We start from the raw sequence: 17514 nt of genomic DNA, 5'->3' as shown, positions 1-17514 counted from the left end.
ATACACAATGCAGTCCAGTCAATAATTAGTCATAACCTATCTGACATCACATTCCTAAATTTCTCAAGAGCATTCGACCTTGTCACAGGTTTCAAAATAATAGTAAAATAAATATTACTCTTGGAGATAGTACCATTGGCCCTACCGAGGTGATCCTCGGCTGAGGTACTCGGCCGCTGACCCGCAGGTCACAGAATCAAATCCCGGCTGCAGCGGCTGCATTTCAGATGGAGACGGAAATGTTGTAGGCCTGTGTGCTCAGATTCGGGGCACGTTAAAGAACCCCAGGTGGTCGAAATTTCCGGAGCCCTCCACTACGGCGTCTCTCATAATGATATGGTGGTTTTCGGACGTTAAACCCCACACATCGAGATAGTACCATTGTACACCACATTAAATATTACTTATCTAATCGCTCACAATATGTACAGTAATGGAACACCACCTCTAGAACAGCACAATTCACGCCAGGCGTGCCACGGGGCGGCGTACTAGACCCATACCTATTCACAATTTCCATTATTGATTTGTCCCTCGCAACTAAAGCAGAGCTAAGGCTCTTTGCAGATGACTCCGTGCTTTACCGAGAAATCAATACTCCTGCTGATCACTTAACTCTGAACGGAGCATTAGAAGATGTACACGTGTGGTGCGAAAAATGGCAAATATGCCTTTATATTGGTAATGTGTTTCCATGGTAATAACGCGCAAAAAAAAAACACAGGTTGGAATTTTTTTAGGCCATTGACAACTGCCACTTAACCACAGTCATAAACACGAATACCTAGAAATAAAAAGTTCAAACGACCTGAGATGGGATGCTCACATCGACAACATAACCAGCAAAGCCCTAAAAAGACTAGTTTGCAGGAAAGACGTATTGAGCAGGCACCACCGAATACCAAACTAATAGCTGGCATAACCCTCGTCAGATGTGTACTGGAATATGCCAGCCCTGTCTAGTTCGCGTTTACCAATTAATAAGTTAATAAAATAGAAACAGTTCAACGAATGCAATGGGATTTATTTTTCGCAAGTATGTACTGACTGACCCACCTAGTTAACAACGCTGGCATTCTGGCACTAAAAAACAGAATAGAAATAACGAGGCTACAACGAATGTTTTAACTACTTCACAACGTAATAAAAATAAATATCTTTTTTAAAGCAGACCAACCCGTCATAATCATTCCCACATTCTTGTCGAATATTCTTGCAACACTATTTGCTTTATACACTCATTTTTTCCTCAGACCTATAAAATTCAGAATGCACTGAAACCTACCCTAACCACTGAACCATTCATAAGCTTGTTTACAGCTGCGATTGAAAGCGAACTGCTTGCCTCACAAATCGCACTAACGACACTAAAACATCAATCGACCCAATAAGCGATGAGTCCATATCAAGTTATTAAAGTATAGCTTTCCCTTTCTTCGATCGCAATATTTTGGGTGACACGTTCTAGTATCAACCTATTGTTAATAAACCATTCGACTAAGTTGATCAATAATAATGTGTACTTGCTCACTTTATGTAATCTTCCATGTGTATACCTTACCTTTTTCCAGTTACTTCTAGCTGTAATGTACTCCATGTTTACGTTTTTATCAAAGTTGTTTGATTGTTCTCAATATGACTATGTATATTGTATTATCTGTATGTAATTTTTAAATTCGTCTTTTTCGTGATTTTAACGTCATGTTTTTTTTTTTGTAAACAAATATGTTTCATGTGCCCTCCCTGCTATATTTTGATAAGATTGGCCGTATTGTTAATCAAATAAACAAATAAATAAATAGAATTCACTGAGTCATGAAATCTGGTTCGCAAATTAGTTCGCGAATTCATTAGTTCGGGATGATGCCTCATATGGCCAAACTAAACTCCCACCTTTTCTCTTTGTTTTTTGCTGTGCAGGCAGTAGAACTCTGCTTGATAATGATGCAGTCAATGATAATAGAAGGATGCATCTATTTTTCCTATTCTTGCGTCTGTATCAGCATAATAACGTGTTTACTTAGCTTTTAGTGAGACAGTAGACAAATATGTATAGAATATTTATTTGTTTACCGTGCAAGTCAGATCGCAGAAACGGTGCCAGTAATGAATGGCTAGCAGTCTTCCATGCGAAAAAACCCGAATGATTGCGTATTCATTCGAACGCAATTGAATGAAACAATGTGTTTTCAGTAAGAAACGAACCATTATTCTTGGCTTTCGTATGGAGTGCATCAGACTTGGGTGCATGAGGTGCGAAATGTAAGTATCAGTGGCTGTCAGCGTTGGCGTCTGCACGATGCATGCTTCGAGCTAGAAATGTAACTGTCGCTGGCGTCGTCCAGTTTCGGTTTGAGCACGAAATATTAGGTCCAGCAAACGCGAAGTGTAACCGGCCTTGGCGTCCAGTGTCAAAGTTAGCAGCGACAGTAAGGTGCAACAAGCGCTAAACGCCCCTTTGGTGTTCTGCGCAGGAGACAGTATTCCATCCCGTTGGCATTCACATCAATAATAATCATGAATGTGAGTGGCAGCCGAAGGAGCCCATAAAAAGAAACTTGTGAATTTTAAGTATGCTTGTTCGTTACGTTTATTTTCTATAATAAAGTGTACTATTGAAAGGTTTACTTCGTAAGAAAAAAGATTGCGAGAAACACGCACACTTATAATTTGCAAATGCTTTTTGTTTGTTTCTGACTACCCGTTTGCTCCTCTACACTTCATGATGAAGTGGTTGTGTGAGGTCACTATAAAGTTATAAAGAATAGCTCTTCTCTTGAATCATAGTCTAACGCCCTATTGAAGATCCTAGGTTGGTGGATGCAGGAATCGTTAGTGGATAAGTTGGAAAGAATAGTGGACATGGTAGAACGATTAGTGGATATGGCGGGAACTCTAGTGGGCATAATGGCTGATGGCGGCGAGTGCGGAAAAAATGGTGGCAGATGGTGGTGGTGGTGGCGAGGCAATGGTGGTGACGGTGGAAAATGCCAGCTGAGGATGGCAAGAGTAGAAAAAAAGGTCGCAGATGGTGGTGGTGATGGTGGCAGCCAATGGTGGTGACGGTGAAAAATGCCGGCTCATGGTGGCGAGGCAAAACGTGTTTGGTGGAAGACTTGGTGAGCAAGGTGGATAACGGTGGCATGATGGAAGCTTGGTGGATGCCAGTGGCATGATGAAAAGCACATGACAATATATGAAATCACTTCTTTGTAGTGTTTCATTCTTGAATGCGCAGAGATATATGTTTACGGTCAAAAGAAACCAACGCTGCTTATGATGCTTTCTATTACGTTTTCTTTTATTCCTGTGGTGTCAACAACGCTTCAATTTTTGTGGAACATAGATTGTGCGGCCGGGATTATGTTTACATTTCGCGCATGCACTTACCTCAGTTTGACATCCGCGTTGTGTTTCTTTTTTGTGATGTTTAGAAGACTAGAGTTCTCACTGTGAACATGACAATAAATGTTTTACATCGGCGAGTACTTGTCGACAAATAAATGGGCTCCAGGTCACAGTTGTCCCTGTCAATGTTAGAGCAGAACACAGCGGTCACTTGATGTCGCCACGCTGGAAACGCAGCTCTGGTAATTCGAGCACACTCTATTGTTTGATCCGTACCTTTAAGTTAACAAAGTGAGTGCGAATATGCATAAACTTTCACTTTCGACATGCGTCGAGATGAGCCTAAGCGAATTTGACTTTCACCTTTCTGTTCTACGACCATGATTTCCATCAAAGGTTTGTCATACCGACCGAGCCCGTACAAGTGTTATAGGCGCTTCTGGGTTTCAGAATACACGATTTTGACGAGCAAAATGACAATACAGCACCGCTGCGGTATCATTTACCCTAAATGAAGCATTTTGTATTGTGCACGGTGTCCGCGCAAGAAGCGACAAACATCGATGCGACGCGCTTGCAGCACTTCCACCAAAGATATGCCTCGCCTCACCGAAAGCCGCCGGTCGCACTTGCCGGCGCTTCGCTGGCTCCTATGCGAGAACATAGACACGTCAATTCGTATGCTTACTGAACTAATATGATAGCATAATATTTCTGACGCACTGCATTCGTTTTGGACAAGTCGTTATGTAGCTGTTCCTAACGACAGAGCAACAGCGGTGCGCTGGCACGACTGCGGTGTGCGTTGCGCGAAAAACATGAAAATCAATTGTGTGGGTGTATCTATCGAATGAGCATAGAAGCGTCATAAAGCCTGAACTGATATCGCCCTTTAGAAGGAGCGAGAAACGGATAATAAACTTGGCAGTAACGGCCGAAAAACTCTACCTGCTCCTCAGTCCACTTAGTTGTTTTTTTTTCTTGCGGTTGATTGATTCATTGATTTGTGGGGTTTAACGTCCCAAAACCACCATATGATTATGAGAGACGTCGTAGTGAAGGGCTCCGGAAATTTTGACCACCTGGGGTTCTTTAACGTGCACCCAAATCTGAGTACACGGGTTTACAACACTTCCGCCTCCATCGGAAATGCAGCCGCCACAGCCGGGATTTGGTCCCGCGACGTGCGGGTCAGCAGCCGAGTACCTTAGCCACTAGACCACCATGGCGGGGCTTTTCTTGCGGTTGTAAATTGTAACAAAAACATAGCGCTGTTGCCATTATCGCAGAGGCAATTGTTACAGGCAGCAGTTGTTCGTGTTTATCAAATGTGCAAATTTCATTAGCAAGTGCAGATCCCGTCCCTCCCAAGTAAACGACAAATAGAACTAAGTTAAACAGTGACTTTGTGAGTTGCTGACGGCTTTAACACCCGTATCGCCATTTGTCGGCGTGATGCAGTGGTTAGTGCACTCAATTCATAATTCTGAGGTGCCAGGTTCGATTGCACGCTGGCGCACGTTTTTTTTTTTTCGGGTGCTTGCTTCATTATTTTTTATACAATTATTTTTATCATTTTTTTAGCGGCAGCTCGTCACGGTGGTTCTGACGCTGCTTCGCGCTCCAGCATTGCCGGCTGGAGCGCGCCATCCACCATCCGCTCCACCATACGCCACCATACACCATGTGCCACCATATCCACCGCCATAATCCACTAAAACGGTGGATGGTGCAATCCACCATTTCTATGGTCTACGTTTATTACAGTACGGCGTGAGTGGCATAGTGAAGTAATTCATGGCTTCTCACACTTGGTAAAGCCGAAACGGAAGACGCTTTATTGACTGATGCCTTGCTATTGAGCAAAGGGTTTCACCTTCAAGAAAGAAAGAAAAGAGAAAAAAAAGAGGCAGGTTAAACAGATGTTAGAGTCTGGTATGTTACCCTGTACTAGAGCTGAGGAAATTACAAATGTCGTAATGCACTTGTATCTAAAAATATATATTTTTATTCTTCTTATTCTGTGTCTCCGTGTTGGGACTTCCTTCCTTTTTCACCATTATCTTCATACCTGTCATGGCTTCTGGAAATACAAAAAAGTGAAATTGTTGACACGCATCTATCTACTGTAAACTTTTGTTCGTGGCGAGTTTGTAATGATAATCTTTATTTTTTTATGTTCCAGCAGTAACAAAGGGTGAGGTGCCCCATCGTCATGTATAGAGTTTATCTTGAAAAGAGCGTGGACAACAAACAAGTAGAGAGCAACTGAGAGTCACTGTGTTCTGCTAGAAGTGCATGCCAGAAGAACGAACGCTTTGTCATGGCTGGAGCAGTTTGAATTGTACAGTGACACTGCACGCAGCTGCAGTGTAGTTTTTGAGCAGCGAATTAGTAAACACCTCCTTTGCGCTTGAGCAATCGAAATAAATTAAATTTCGCAATCACGACACTAAAGCACGACACTGAAACAAAAACGTGCTGTAGTCGTACTGTGCAAATCTGTTTGATCTACATAAAGTTTTTGGCAGGCACGTCGATCAAAGTGCCTGCATTTCTCTGCATTTCACTGCCTTAGGAAACAGCATCCGCGGTAAACAATGACAGCCACGTTTTCATTCTTTGTAATGCAAATATGAACCCATTTGTGCGGCAATTTGTACTTGGTTAATAGAGTAGCTGAGAATACATGCAATATTATAGCACAAATGAATTTACGTATGTATAAGCTCTGGAAAGTGCTTTTATGTGGATCAATTCAGAATAAATTTCCGCCATTACTCCTAGTAAACGCAACACTAAGCGTTAGTACTTCTGTAATGTTATCCCATCGCCTCTCCATTCTTTTCAGTGGTCTACTTCTCTGTTTCCAATGTATATGTTTCACTTTTTTTTATTTTAGTGTTCGCACGGATAGGTTTCCTAATATTGTATATATGTGCCCAAAAATAACCCATCTGCGTAGCTGTGCTTTTATTACTACTGGAGGTACTTGTTTCAGGTTTTATGTAGCTTAATCATGCATTCAGTTATCTCTTTTGATGCATGTGTGCACTGTTTTCGCAATAAAAGGGCTACTAGTGTACTCTACTATTGAAGCTCGTGGCTTAAGAAAATTTGCAACTGGAAGTAAATATGTGTTCATTACCAATATTACAATAATGATGTAAGCTGCGAAAACACCATAAAAAAAACTAAACGAAGATGATAGTCCTCGAGCCACATAAAATGACCTTGACGGATCGTGTTCTATCATTTCATAACAACTGCAACTACTACTGCATCGGCCTTTGAGTGTCCCCGCCACTAATACCACAATACTCTTTCTACGCGTCTCAATCTCGTTGCGTTAGCGCATCCTTGCGCAAGCAGGAATAGCGCCCTCTGCAACGTTTTTTTTTCTGTCACGTGACACCGGAGCACTCAGATCGTCGATAAGCACCTAACATCCCTAGTTATAACACTAGGTAACACCGAGCCGTCAGAGCATGTCCAAAATACGGCATGACAACTGTTCTAGAGATAGCTTTATGAACAGCATCCAACCAAAACAGTGCAGTATGTGTAGCGCATCAGAATGAAGAAATAATGACTACATGTAGGTCAATTGAACAAAGAAATGCTTTCAATGAATGTAGTGTGGAGCTGTGATACACGATTTCCCGTAGTCTGTTGAGGCAGGGTGCTGTATTTAAACAACCAGATATATGCCTTGAATTACAAGACATGGCATGCCTGTATGGCGTAGTATAAAAACGTCATGCCTCATCGGAAACCGCAGCAACAGTCATAGCGAAAGATTAAACAGCGGCATTTCTAGAGTTCCTTGTGTACTCTTGCGGCTGTTATTGCAGGTGTATTGCAGGGTTTGCTCTTTCATTATTCATACTTTAGCTTTTTCATTGTATTAACATAGGAGATCCCGCCTGCGGTTTACTGCCTTGGGACCTCCTCCTGCATACTTACTCACAATGTACATTTCTGATGCTAATAAAGAAACATTGATTGATTGATTGATTGATCGATTGATTGATTGATTGATTGATTGGTTGATTTCGAGATACCTGCTAAGCCCTAAACAATTATTTCTGTCCGGTTGCGGAGTACCAAATGATTTGTTATTCATCAATATGTGGAGAATCGAAATATCCACTACACATCTGCCAGAGGTTATGTGCACTTTTTTGGTGTGGGGGTGGCTGATTGAAATGAATAATTATTGCTAATCATATATCTACTTAGTTCAAGGCTTAACAATCTATTTGTTAGACGATTTACATTGTTTGGCGTGTGGTTTTATTTACCTATCTTACCACGCGATATTACATATGTTAACGTCAGGATGGGAATCATGAGAGCCAGATGAGCTCCCTTAACCACTAATACGAGTACAGTAGCCAGGAACCCTCTACGCTATAAATCGTCATAATTCCTGTGATACAACGAAGCATTCAATATACCGTTACGCGTCATTATGAGAGAACCTGCTACTTGCAACAGTCCCGTGAGGCATAATGAGCAGACTGTGGGTGTTGTGGCTGATGACGAGAAGGGCTTGAAATTTGCTTGGTTAGTTGTACTAAAGTGAGTCAACGTTGCTTTATTGGACTACTAAGGGACGAGAGATTCTTTTGTACGAATTCTGGTCGTAAAGCGTCCTCTCTAGAACATCTGCCATGTGGTTTTCTGCAGATGCTCTTAAGGCCTGGAGTTTTCTGCTTCAGTAACCGGGGAATATCACGCAAACAAATATGTATTTTGAAAAAAGCGCACCATTTGTAGTTTTTCATTATGGTCTTAATCTATGAAAGCCGTCAACATTGATTTAAAAGGATTTTTTCTGAAGTCTCTTTAGCTATGTTTTTTTTTTGGTACTGATCACTTACTGATCTGCAGCAGTACACATGCATAATCGTCAACATACCCATATAATATGGTCGCTTTCACTACCTGTGCATGGTGTTGTGTTGTGACTACGGTTCACGTTTGATAACGGGGAGCATTTCGTCATGGAGCTTTGACGGCAAGCGGTGTGAAACTCACGCCGGTAAACATAAATCAAAATGAAAGCGCAACTGTATACGTGCTATGCTATTCCGGTCGCTTGCTTGATCAGCATCCACGTTCTTTCATACCATGAAATGGGAACAAATACCACAGCCGAAAAAAATTGACGCAGCTACCACTTGTCTGCATTTCTCTGATCGCAGAAATGGGCATCGTGATATCGACGCAGTAGGTACTCATACATGGAGGCGTGTCAGCCTGCACTGGTTTGACAAAACTTTCTGCGAGCAGCCAGACAATGTTGGTGAGGGAATCACCATCATGGCACAGCACAGTCTTTTTAACACCATTATCATATATAGGTGCAGACCGCTTTGCAGAGCTTCAGTGTTTTCCTCTGAGAGTAAACTTCTGAATTTTTTTTTCTAAGCCGCAGTGCCAATTCACTGGCGGAACCAATTTTCCAGCTGTTTGTGCTAAATTCAAGCCTGAAAATCGCACACGTACGCGTGCACCTGAGAACAAGCTCGTTCAATGAGAGCACGCATACGAGCTCTCACCGAGCTCCACTGTGGCCGGTCGGCCGGGTGCAGGCGGCTTAGTTAATTCGTGACTAGCAGGCGTTCGTTCTTTTCGGCATGCCGCTTTTCCAGTTATAGTCTCCCATAGAAGAACCAATACAGGAGACAAGGCACAACTTGCCTGCAAATGATTTATTGCGCACGTACAATTTCGTGAACATGGGGTCTGCTGTATGGCTGAATAGACAAGTTGTTCATTTATACTGCAACCAAACCGTGTGAAAATGCACGATAAACAAAAGAAAACACACAAAAGAACCACTGATAAGAATGCGCACTTTTTAAAAAACCACGGCAAATATTAGCGAAACCAAAGAACGGGGTTCTGGAGCACTTTCAATACATGAACATGCAAGATAAATATCCCGCGTTATAGAAAAAAAGAAAGAACACTTACCCAGCTTGGACCAGCGATAACCTCCGGACTTGAGGAGGGCGAAGGCTGTAAAGCGTATTTGTTTAAGGCGATATATGAGAAAAATCACAGTCAAACAAAAAACTGCTTCACGTTTTCTTAGAAAATATACGAGCCAGCAGTGAATAATTACAACGATAATCAAGTTTCCCACGTTTGGTGTGTCTTCCGCAAACCAAAAGAAATGCTATGAAGTTCCAATACACGACGGTGAGCCAGGCGCAAGCTAATGGGTATTTACTGCTTGCATCGAGTGCCAATATCAACTCATGCTAACCAGGATGACGTTGGAGGTCTCCGCCCTCCGATGGACGGCACAGAAACTGGGCACAATTTTTTTTTGTGCCAGTGCCCCAAAAACTTTGTTAGCATCAATGTGAGTGAAGACCCCAAATGTCCATAATGAATTATTGTAAGGGACACCGGCTGCCCTGTGCTCTCAGTCAGCCTAGCCGGTTGAAGGGTCTTGGATTAATACAGGTAGCTTCACAAAATATAAAAATGATTTGTCCTGGCATTTTCTGAAGACAACCTTGAAACGTTTATTTATTTTACGACAACCTTGGCAAACTGCTGCTCCCATTCACACAGCCTTGTCTCCAGCAAATATATTTATTACTTTTTATTTATTGTTCTTATTTATTAAGTGGTACTGCTGTTTCATTGTTGAGACTTTGCAGAAGTTGCTACAAGAAAGAAACAACAAACTTGTTTTACAAACTGCGCATGCGCTAGTCGTCTGAAACAACTGCACAGTTATTTCAAGTGACAACTGCGCACGGCAAAAAGAATATTGTTAACAATCAATCAACTCCGAATGTGATACTGGTAAACGAATTGTATCGGTGGGTCGCATGGGTAGTACGACTGGTGAATGAAACGGGTGCAGCTATGCGGACAGATTTGTGCACGATCTAACATGATAAGGCGATCGCACATATGTCTGCGTTATAAACCTTCGAGCGGCAAAGCGTAATAGTGCTCTGAGGGGGGGGGGGGGGGTTGTTACGGTCATAGCAATTAAAAATAGGCCTCATCGCTTTTCGTTGGACCAAGTTTGGTTTATCTCTGTAATATACAAGATGTGGTGAATATATAAATACGCATATTTGGAGGTTTAAAAGCTATAAGCATGCATTGTTTCGTGGCGTCCTTTAACGTCCTTTTTAAGTAACATGATTTCTGAAGTGGTTTTGTAGATGTAAGATGAATATTTTTGTGCAACCTTAATTTTAGAGAGAACACACCAAGGTACTTAAATTCCTAAATGTTTTCTAGTGTGTGACCGAGATTGTCATACCTAAATTGCAATGGCTTAATTTTATTAGTATAAGACAACGTCACGGTTTTCTCAAAATTAAAGTGCATTTGAAAAATTCTGCTCGAGCCTCAAAAAAGAAAACACCATTTAAACGGCCCGTAAAGCACCTTCGATATTTCTTTCCAACGTTTCAAGTAAACACACGCATCATGAGCAGAATGCCGTCCTGATCAACAATTCTTCACGTGCCAGCGCTACGAGCCTCCGGCCCACCCCCAATTTCTAGAAACAATCCCTCCTTCTTCCCGGGCGTTTCGTGCGTCCGCGTGACGCGCCGTTTCAATTCTCTGACGCACTGATTCAAAGATTCTGTGATTAGTCGAGCAAGAGCCTACGACTTCCGGTCAGTCGGTAAGCAGCTGTCCAGGCTGCTTGTTGTTCGTGGTGTTGTCCGCGTGCTTGTGCCCGCTTGCGAATCAGCTGGGGAGGTTGCCTATCATGGCATGTCCGGTACGGGTCCATCGTGGTGGCGATTCTCTGAAAGCGTGCGCGCAACGAAGAATTCATACTTCCACAATTATATATTAGCATGGGAGTGGCGGTTCGCCAAAAGGCAAATAGCTACAACGCAACTTACGAATCGACAGACGGAGTCGCGGAGATCGGAAGTAGAGGTTGTTTCAAGCAGCGCGTCAGGAATGACGTTGGCCACGCGAGATTAGGAGCGGCTCTTGGCGAGAGGGCAAAGCGGCTTTGGGAGAAGATGCCATGAAGGGTAGCGGAGAAGAGAGTGAAAGGGGGGACTGTTGTGGTTTCGACAATTAAACGCGTCGAACTCCGCTATTACGGCACCCTTTCGAAGCATTCTCACGGCCTCTTGTTCGTCGTACACTCGCGCACAATTTAGCCACAACTGAATTTCGACGTATGCGTGGTTTACGGACCGTTTAACATCACTTGGTCGATGATACTACGCACATTGGAATACAAAACACAGTCCTTGGCGTATAGACGAAGCCTATATAAATAACCGGAGCGATACATCTCGTAGTGGCTACAAGTGTTCACGCTATGTCAAAAAGAGCTTTTGTTGAAGCGTAACACCACCGTGGAGGTGCGAGTGGCATCGATCAGCCGCACAGCCAGAGGGAAGGAAGAGAAGGAAAGGATCGTGTGGGTGGAGGAATTCAATATATGGTAGAGGAATGACATGTTTGCGTGTCGCCTAAGCTTCGTGAACCTTCATATTAATGTCACTTCTACAGTACTAAAACGAGTAACCCTCTGACCGTTGCCCCCAGCGCGATGGAAGCAGCTGTTCGGGTCGTTGAATAATCGCTTCCGCGCTTTTCTGCTCAACCACGGCTCCTTCATAACTCGTCTAATACGCGAAAGTTTTCCCTCATGTCCAGGCTCTTTCTTTTTTCAGCCGTGCGCCTACAGCAAACTATTTCTCCCGGACAAAATCCGCCAAGACAATTTCGTAGAAGGAACATGTACTCTTTGGCCTACAATTAGGCAACAGGATTATCCGGAATCGTTTTAACACTTCTAATCTGCTGTCACAGTTTGTAAAGCTATTGACACCAAACTCGCTGCCTCCTTTTCCATCGTGTAGAATGCTCAATTCGATGCATGACATATTTGTAGAATGTAATACATGCAACAGATGTGTGAAAAAAGTTGCATTACGCAATGCAGCTGGTACCCAAAGGAATGTTTTAAAGCACATGACAGGCATATGGGCATTTAGGGGCACAAAGTTTCACTGCCTTGAATCAACCTAAGTGCGAAAAGAACACAGCACCCGTGAAAGTGCTGAATTTGCCAATATCCTGGGAAGTCAGCAGTTAGAGTTGCTCCATACATATTTTTACATGGGAGATGATATAGGCTCCAACCAAAAGTTTCTAAGATACCCGACGTTTCGGAACCGACTTGGTTCCTTCTTCAGGGGTGACTGCGTAGGCTACGTAGCAGCAGCGTCTTCAAAGCACACGAGGGGTGGCTAATGACCCCTCTCTCTGTCGCTGTCGTTTTGCCGTGGAGCGCAGTCCGTGTGTGTACACTGGGGGAAGGGTTCCGAGAGAGCGGTTGATGTTGTGGGCTGTTCCCTTAATGTGCCACGACTCGAGTAACAACCTTTTTCTCCAGTTCGGCTCGCTTTCGAGAATGGCCGTCGCTTCAAAATTTATCTTGTGGTCCAATGTCTCCGCGTGTTTGGCGACTGCGCTGCGCTCTCTGTAGAACTCTACTGCTACGTAGCCTCCACAGTCACTCCTCAAGAAGGAACCAAGTCGGTTCCGAAACGTCGGGTCTCTTGAAAACTTTTGGTTGGAACGTATATAATTTTCCAGTTTCATACCTGACGAGACAAACTTATGTCAAATGTTTACATTCATATTTGTACATGAAGGTCATACGTGCAGGCGCACTTGTTAATCACCGCTCCGGCAAAACAAGAGGTCATTATCGTTTTGCGTGAAATATAGACATAGCCTTCAAAATAAGCGCCCACTTATTGCTGAAAGGACAGCCTGTCTACAATATCCGAGCCAGTATTCAGTGTATCCCAGCTATGCGTGGACACTGAGCAAAAAGTCGGCGTACATCCGTGTGATAATAGAAGACGGACAACCAAGAACTCAAGACGTTAATCCTTAACAATCGTTAAGAAGAAGCATGAATACTTGCGGTTATCGTTTGATAATTGTTCTTTAAATAAAATCGCAAAACAGGGGCGCATACTTTCCCGCCGTTTCTATCCTCACAGAAGATGACGCGATTGACTAGCTTTGTGCTGTTGCCGGGTACTTCTCGTCGGCGGATCGAAGACCGATTACTGGAAAATTCATATAGTAAAGAGTGATTGGTTGAAAACCACCGTGATAACGCCGCAGAGTTTTTTCATCAATTGTATTTTGAGTTTTTTGTGTACTACTAGCATAAAACGCGTAATTAACGCCTTGTTGAGAGGCCTCTAATGCCAGGCTTCCCTCGTCTATCTGACTGACGTTGCTGTTACAGTACAGAAATTTGATTGTTGCCTAAACATATCGAAAGGGTGCTAAGAAATTATTCTTCTCATTTCTGAGTAGCGTCTGTTTTGGTATTCTTCTTTTCGTTCATCCAGGTACTTAAAAAAATAATGTAGCAGTAGACCAATCAGACATAAAACGCCAGCCATTTTCACCGTTGATGTAAACGGGGCTTTTGTTAATGCCTCCCATGCCATACCCTTTATTATTTAAATCTTTACACTTCGCAAAGAAAACGTAACTAAATGCCCAAAATTTCGCTACGCTACTAGAGAATCTTTGCTCAGAAAAAAACAAAAAAACGTATGCTGTTATCTAAAGAGACACCACAATGCTCTCGTATAGCAAATTATTTTACACTTACGCGTGAGCTCACTCCCGAACTAACTAGAAAAAATGAATATTATATGCAGTAACCTATGACAGACAACATTTTCACTGGTTTCCGCACATAGCAAAATAGGTAGTATTAGCGAAAGAAAAGTGTCCGTAACCACATCTGTGACGAATCGCTTCTTTTATGGGCGCGGCTCTTTAGGGTGTGGGTATGTCCATCCTCCATCGGTGTATGTAGCCACCAGTGGCACATTCCCGTGCTAGAGCGGGTGTGCGCCACAGGGGAGGCGAGATGGTAAGTGGCGGTACTTGGAGTGCTCACTAGATGGACGCACGGACGGACACAAGGACGGACGGACACACTAGCGTACGGACGAATGGATGCATGGATGCGTGGAGCAGATATGTGCCACGGGGGATGCGAGATGTGACACGGTGGTGCTTGTAGTGTTTACTAGATGGACGCACGGACGAACGGACAGACAGACTTGAAGATGGACGGACAGATGGAAGGACGCGCGGACGGATGGACGCACAAAAGGATGGACAGACAAATGAACGGACTCACGGACACACGCATGAACAGATGGACGGACGCTTGGATGGCTGCATAGATGGTCGCGCAGACGAACGGAAGCAAGGACGAACGGACGGATGAAAGCACGGACGGGCTGACGAACGCTTCGCTCCACTAATCATTATTCACTCCGAGGATATGCTGTAATTTTTTTCTATATTTCTTGCTTCAAGATTTCAGTGTGATATCAATCCCCAGTTTTCGTTTGCTTCCTGTCATGCTGAAAACCTTGCTCTATAGTCATAAACTCATGCCTTTTCTGTATTGTATCACCCACCAGAAGGAAACATGCTTTCTTTGGTGGAATACCTTTATGCGTACCTTGACTATGAGAATCAAAATAATCTAACGCATGTTAAGCGGCTACTGCAACATTGCTACGTGAAATCGATCTGTCTCGCATACGTGCCATAGTGCAATCGTCTCACAAGGTTTCGATAACATCATTAATACCCCAGCATGTATCACCATGCACACAAGCACCATAGTCATCATCATCATCAACATAAGCTTGTATACTTCCACCGCAGAACAAAGGCCTCTCCTATGTTTCGCCAGTTAACTCGGTTCTGTGTTTGCGGCTGCCAATTTATACCCACAAACTTCCAATTGTTATCTTCCCACCTAATTTTGTGTCGGCCTTTAACCCACTTGCCTTTTCTGAGAATCTAGTAACCTATCCTAAATAACCAGCGGTTATCCTGCCTACGCACGACATGCCCGGCCCATGTTCATTTCTCCTTCTTGAGATAAACTGCGATATCTTTAACCCTGGTTTGTTCCCTGATCCACTCTGCTCACTTCTTGCGTCTTGAGATTAAACCAATCATTTTCCTTTCCATCGCTGGCTGCGTCGTCCTTAATTTACGCTGAACCTTCTTTGTAAGGCTCCAGTTTCCTGCTCCATAGGCAAGTACCAGCAAGATGCAGCTGGTATATACCTTCCTCTTGAGGGATAGGGGCCATCTATTAGTCATGGTTTGAGAGTGCTAGCCAAATGAGCTCCACCTAATTCTTTATCTTCTAGTTTCTTCAATCTCGTGGTTCAGCTTCGCTGTTAATACCTGTCCTAAGTAGACGTAGTTGTTTATGACCTCAAGTGCTGTGTTACCTATGTCGAAGCACTGGTTTTTTACATTAATTTTGTTTTCTGCACATCAATTTTATGCCCTATATTTCTGCTCTAATCATCTAATTCAGTTACTATGAGTTGAAATTTGTCACCTGATTTACTTAGAAATGTAATGTCAACGGCACAACGCAAGTTGGTGAGGCACTCCGCATTACCTCTTACACCTGTCTCTTTCCATTTTAGGTCTCTGAAAACCTCCAGTAAGCAGGCGGTAAATAAAATTGGTAAGATTGTGTCTCCTTGTCTTATACCCTTCTTGATTGATATTCTGTCGTTTTCTTCTTCTTTATGGAGCACTATGGTGGCAGTTGGTACTGTATAGACTTTTTCGGAAACGTTTATATATAGTTTGTCTAGGCCGTGATTCCGCAGTCTCTACGTGACGGCTGATATTTCTACTGAATCAAATGCCTTCTCGTAGTCTATGAAGGCTACGTATAAAAGTTGACTATATTCTGAGGATTTTTCTATTACCTTAATGATAATATGAATATGGTTGATCATGAGTAGCACCTTCGAAATCCTGCTTGTTCTTTTGCTTGAATGAATTTTAAAGTTGTGTTAATTCTGCTCGCCATTACCTCATTAAATAGCTCGTATACGACAGAGAGCAAGCAGATCCGTCTGTAATTCTCCAAGTCCTAGTCCACTCCTTTATAAAGTATTAAGATGGTGTTAGCATTCTTTCAAGATTCTGGTACGCTCCCAGTCAGGAGACACTTCGTAAACAGGGTGGCTAGTTTTTCGAACACAATCTGTCCTCCGTCTTTCAGCTGATCTGATGTTACCCGATCGTCACCAGCAGCTTTGCCTCTTTGCATTCCCTTCAAGGCTTTTCTGGCTTCTTCTGTCATTGCTGTTGGAATGCCATCTTGTGTGCGGCAAGTTCCTATATTATGATCGTGGTTGTTTCGGCTACTACACAGATTTCTGTAAAACCCCTCTGCTATTTCAAATATTCTTTCCATATAGGTAGTTACCTTACCTTTCTTGTTCCTTAGTGCATACATATATTTTTTTGGCCTATCCAAAGTTTTCTCTTCACCGCATTGAGGCTTACTCTGTCTTTTAGAGTGTGTTCTATTTTCTTCATGCTATACTTTTTACATAGGATATCTTAGGCTTATTAATCAACTTGAAAGCTCTACCAGTTCTATTTTGTCTATTGCGTTTGGGGCTTTCATGCTTTGACGTTTCCTAATGAGATTGTTTATATCCTGGGATAGCTAGCCAGTGTCCCCTTTAACTGCCGTTCCTCCAACTTCTATCGCACACTCCGTAATGATACTGGCCTGATCATCAATCGCGTCAACGCTAAGGCTGGTTTCTTAGATAAGGGCCGAGTGTCTCTTCTGAAGCGAGTCTCTGAATTCCTGTACTTGTTTTCTCAATGCTAGCCTATTAACTGGCTTCATGCGTATCAGCTTTTATCGTTCCTTCTTCAAGTCTATGGGAATTGAAGATTTTACCACTCTATTGTCACTGCATTGTACCTTGGGTAGCACTTCCACTTCCTGCGCGATGCCTGGGTGCGCACTCATTATAAAGCCTATTTTGTTCATAATTTCGCCATTGTGACTCCTTCATGTCCACTTGCGCTTCACTCGCTTTTGGTAGAACGTATTCAGGATCCATAAAATATTGCGTTCGGCAAATCTTATGAATAACTCCTCTCTGGCATTTGTAGTACCCATGCCATAATTTCCTACTACCTGGTCTCATGCTTGCTTCTTCCCTACCTTGCCTTGAAGTCATCTATCAGCATAGTATACTCTGTTTTAACATTATTTATTGCCGATTACACGTCTTCATAGAAGGT

The 17514-nt window shown here is 42.9% G+C and overlaps 1 protein-coding gene across 9 annotated transcripts in view; it reads right to left on the bottom strand.

The window, feature by feature from the left end:
- Positions 1–5159: 5159 nt before the first annotated feature.
- LOC142764790 (uncharacterized) overlaps positions 5160–17514 on the bottom strand; it is a 318584-nt gene continuing 306229 nt past the window's right edge. For all 9 annotated transcript variants that reach the window (XM_075865312.1, XM_075865316.1, XM_075865317.1 and 6 more), the window contains 2 exons: positions 9334–9378; positions 5160–5431 (listed from right to left, as the gene is read on the bottom strand). In XM_075865312.1, the coding sequence (XP_075721427.1) occupies positions 5423–5431; positions 9334–9378 (54 nt within the window). In that variant the 3' untranslated portion in view covers positions 5160–5422. The remainder of the gene's footprint in view (positions 5432–9333; positions 9379–17514) is intronic.

Source organism: Rhipicephalus microplus, chromosome 6 (genome assembly GCF_043290135.1).
Source record: "Rhipicephalus microplus isolate Deutch F79 chromosome 6, USDA_Rmic, whole genome shotgun sequence".
NCBI classification, from domain to species: domain Eukaryota; kingdom Metazoa; phylum Arthropoda; class Arachnida; order Ixodida; family Ixodidae; genus Rhipicephalus; species Rhipicephalus microplus.
The sequence above is the reverse complement of the archived record's forward strand: the minus strand, read 5'-3'. Positions and strand labels throughout refer to the sequence as shown.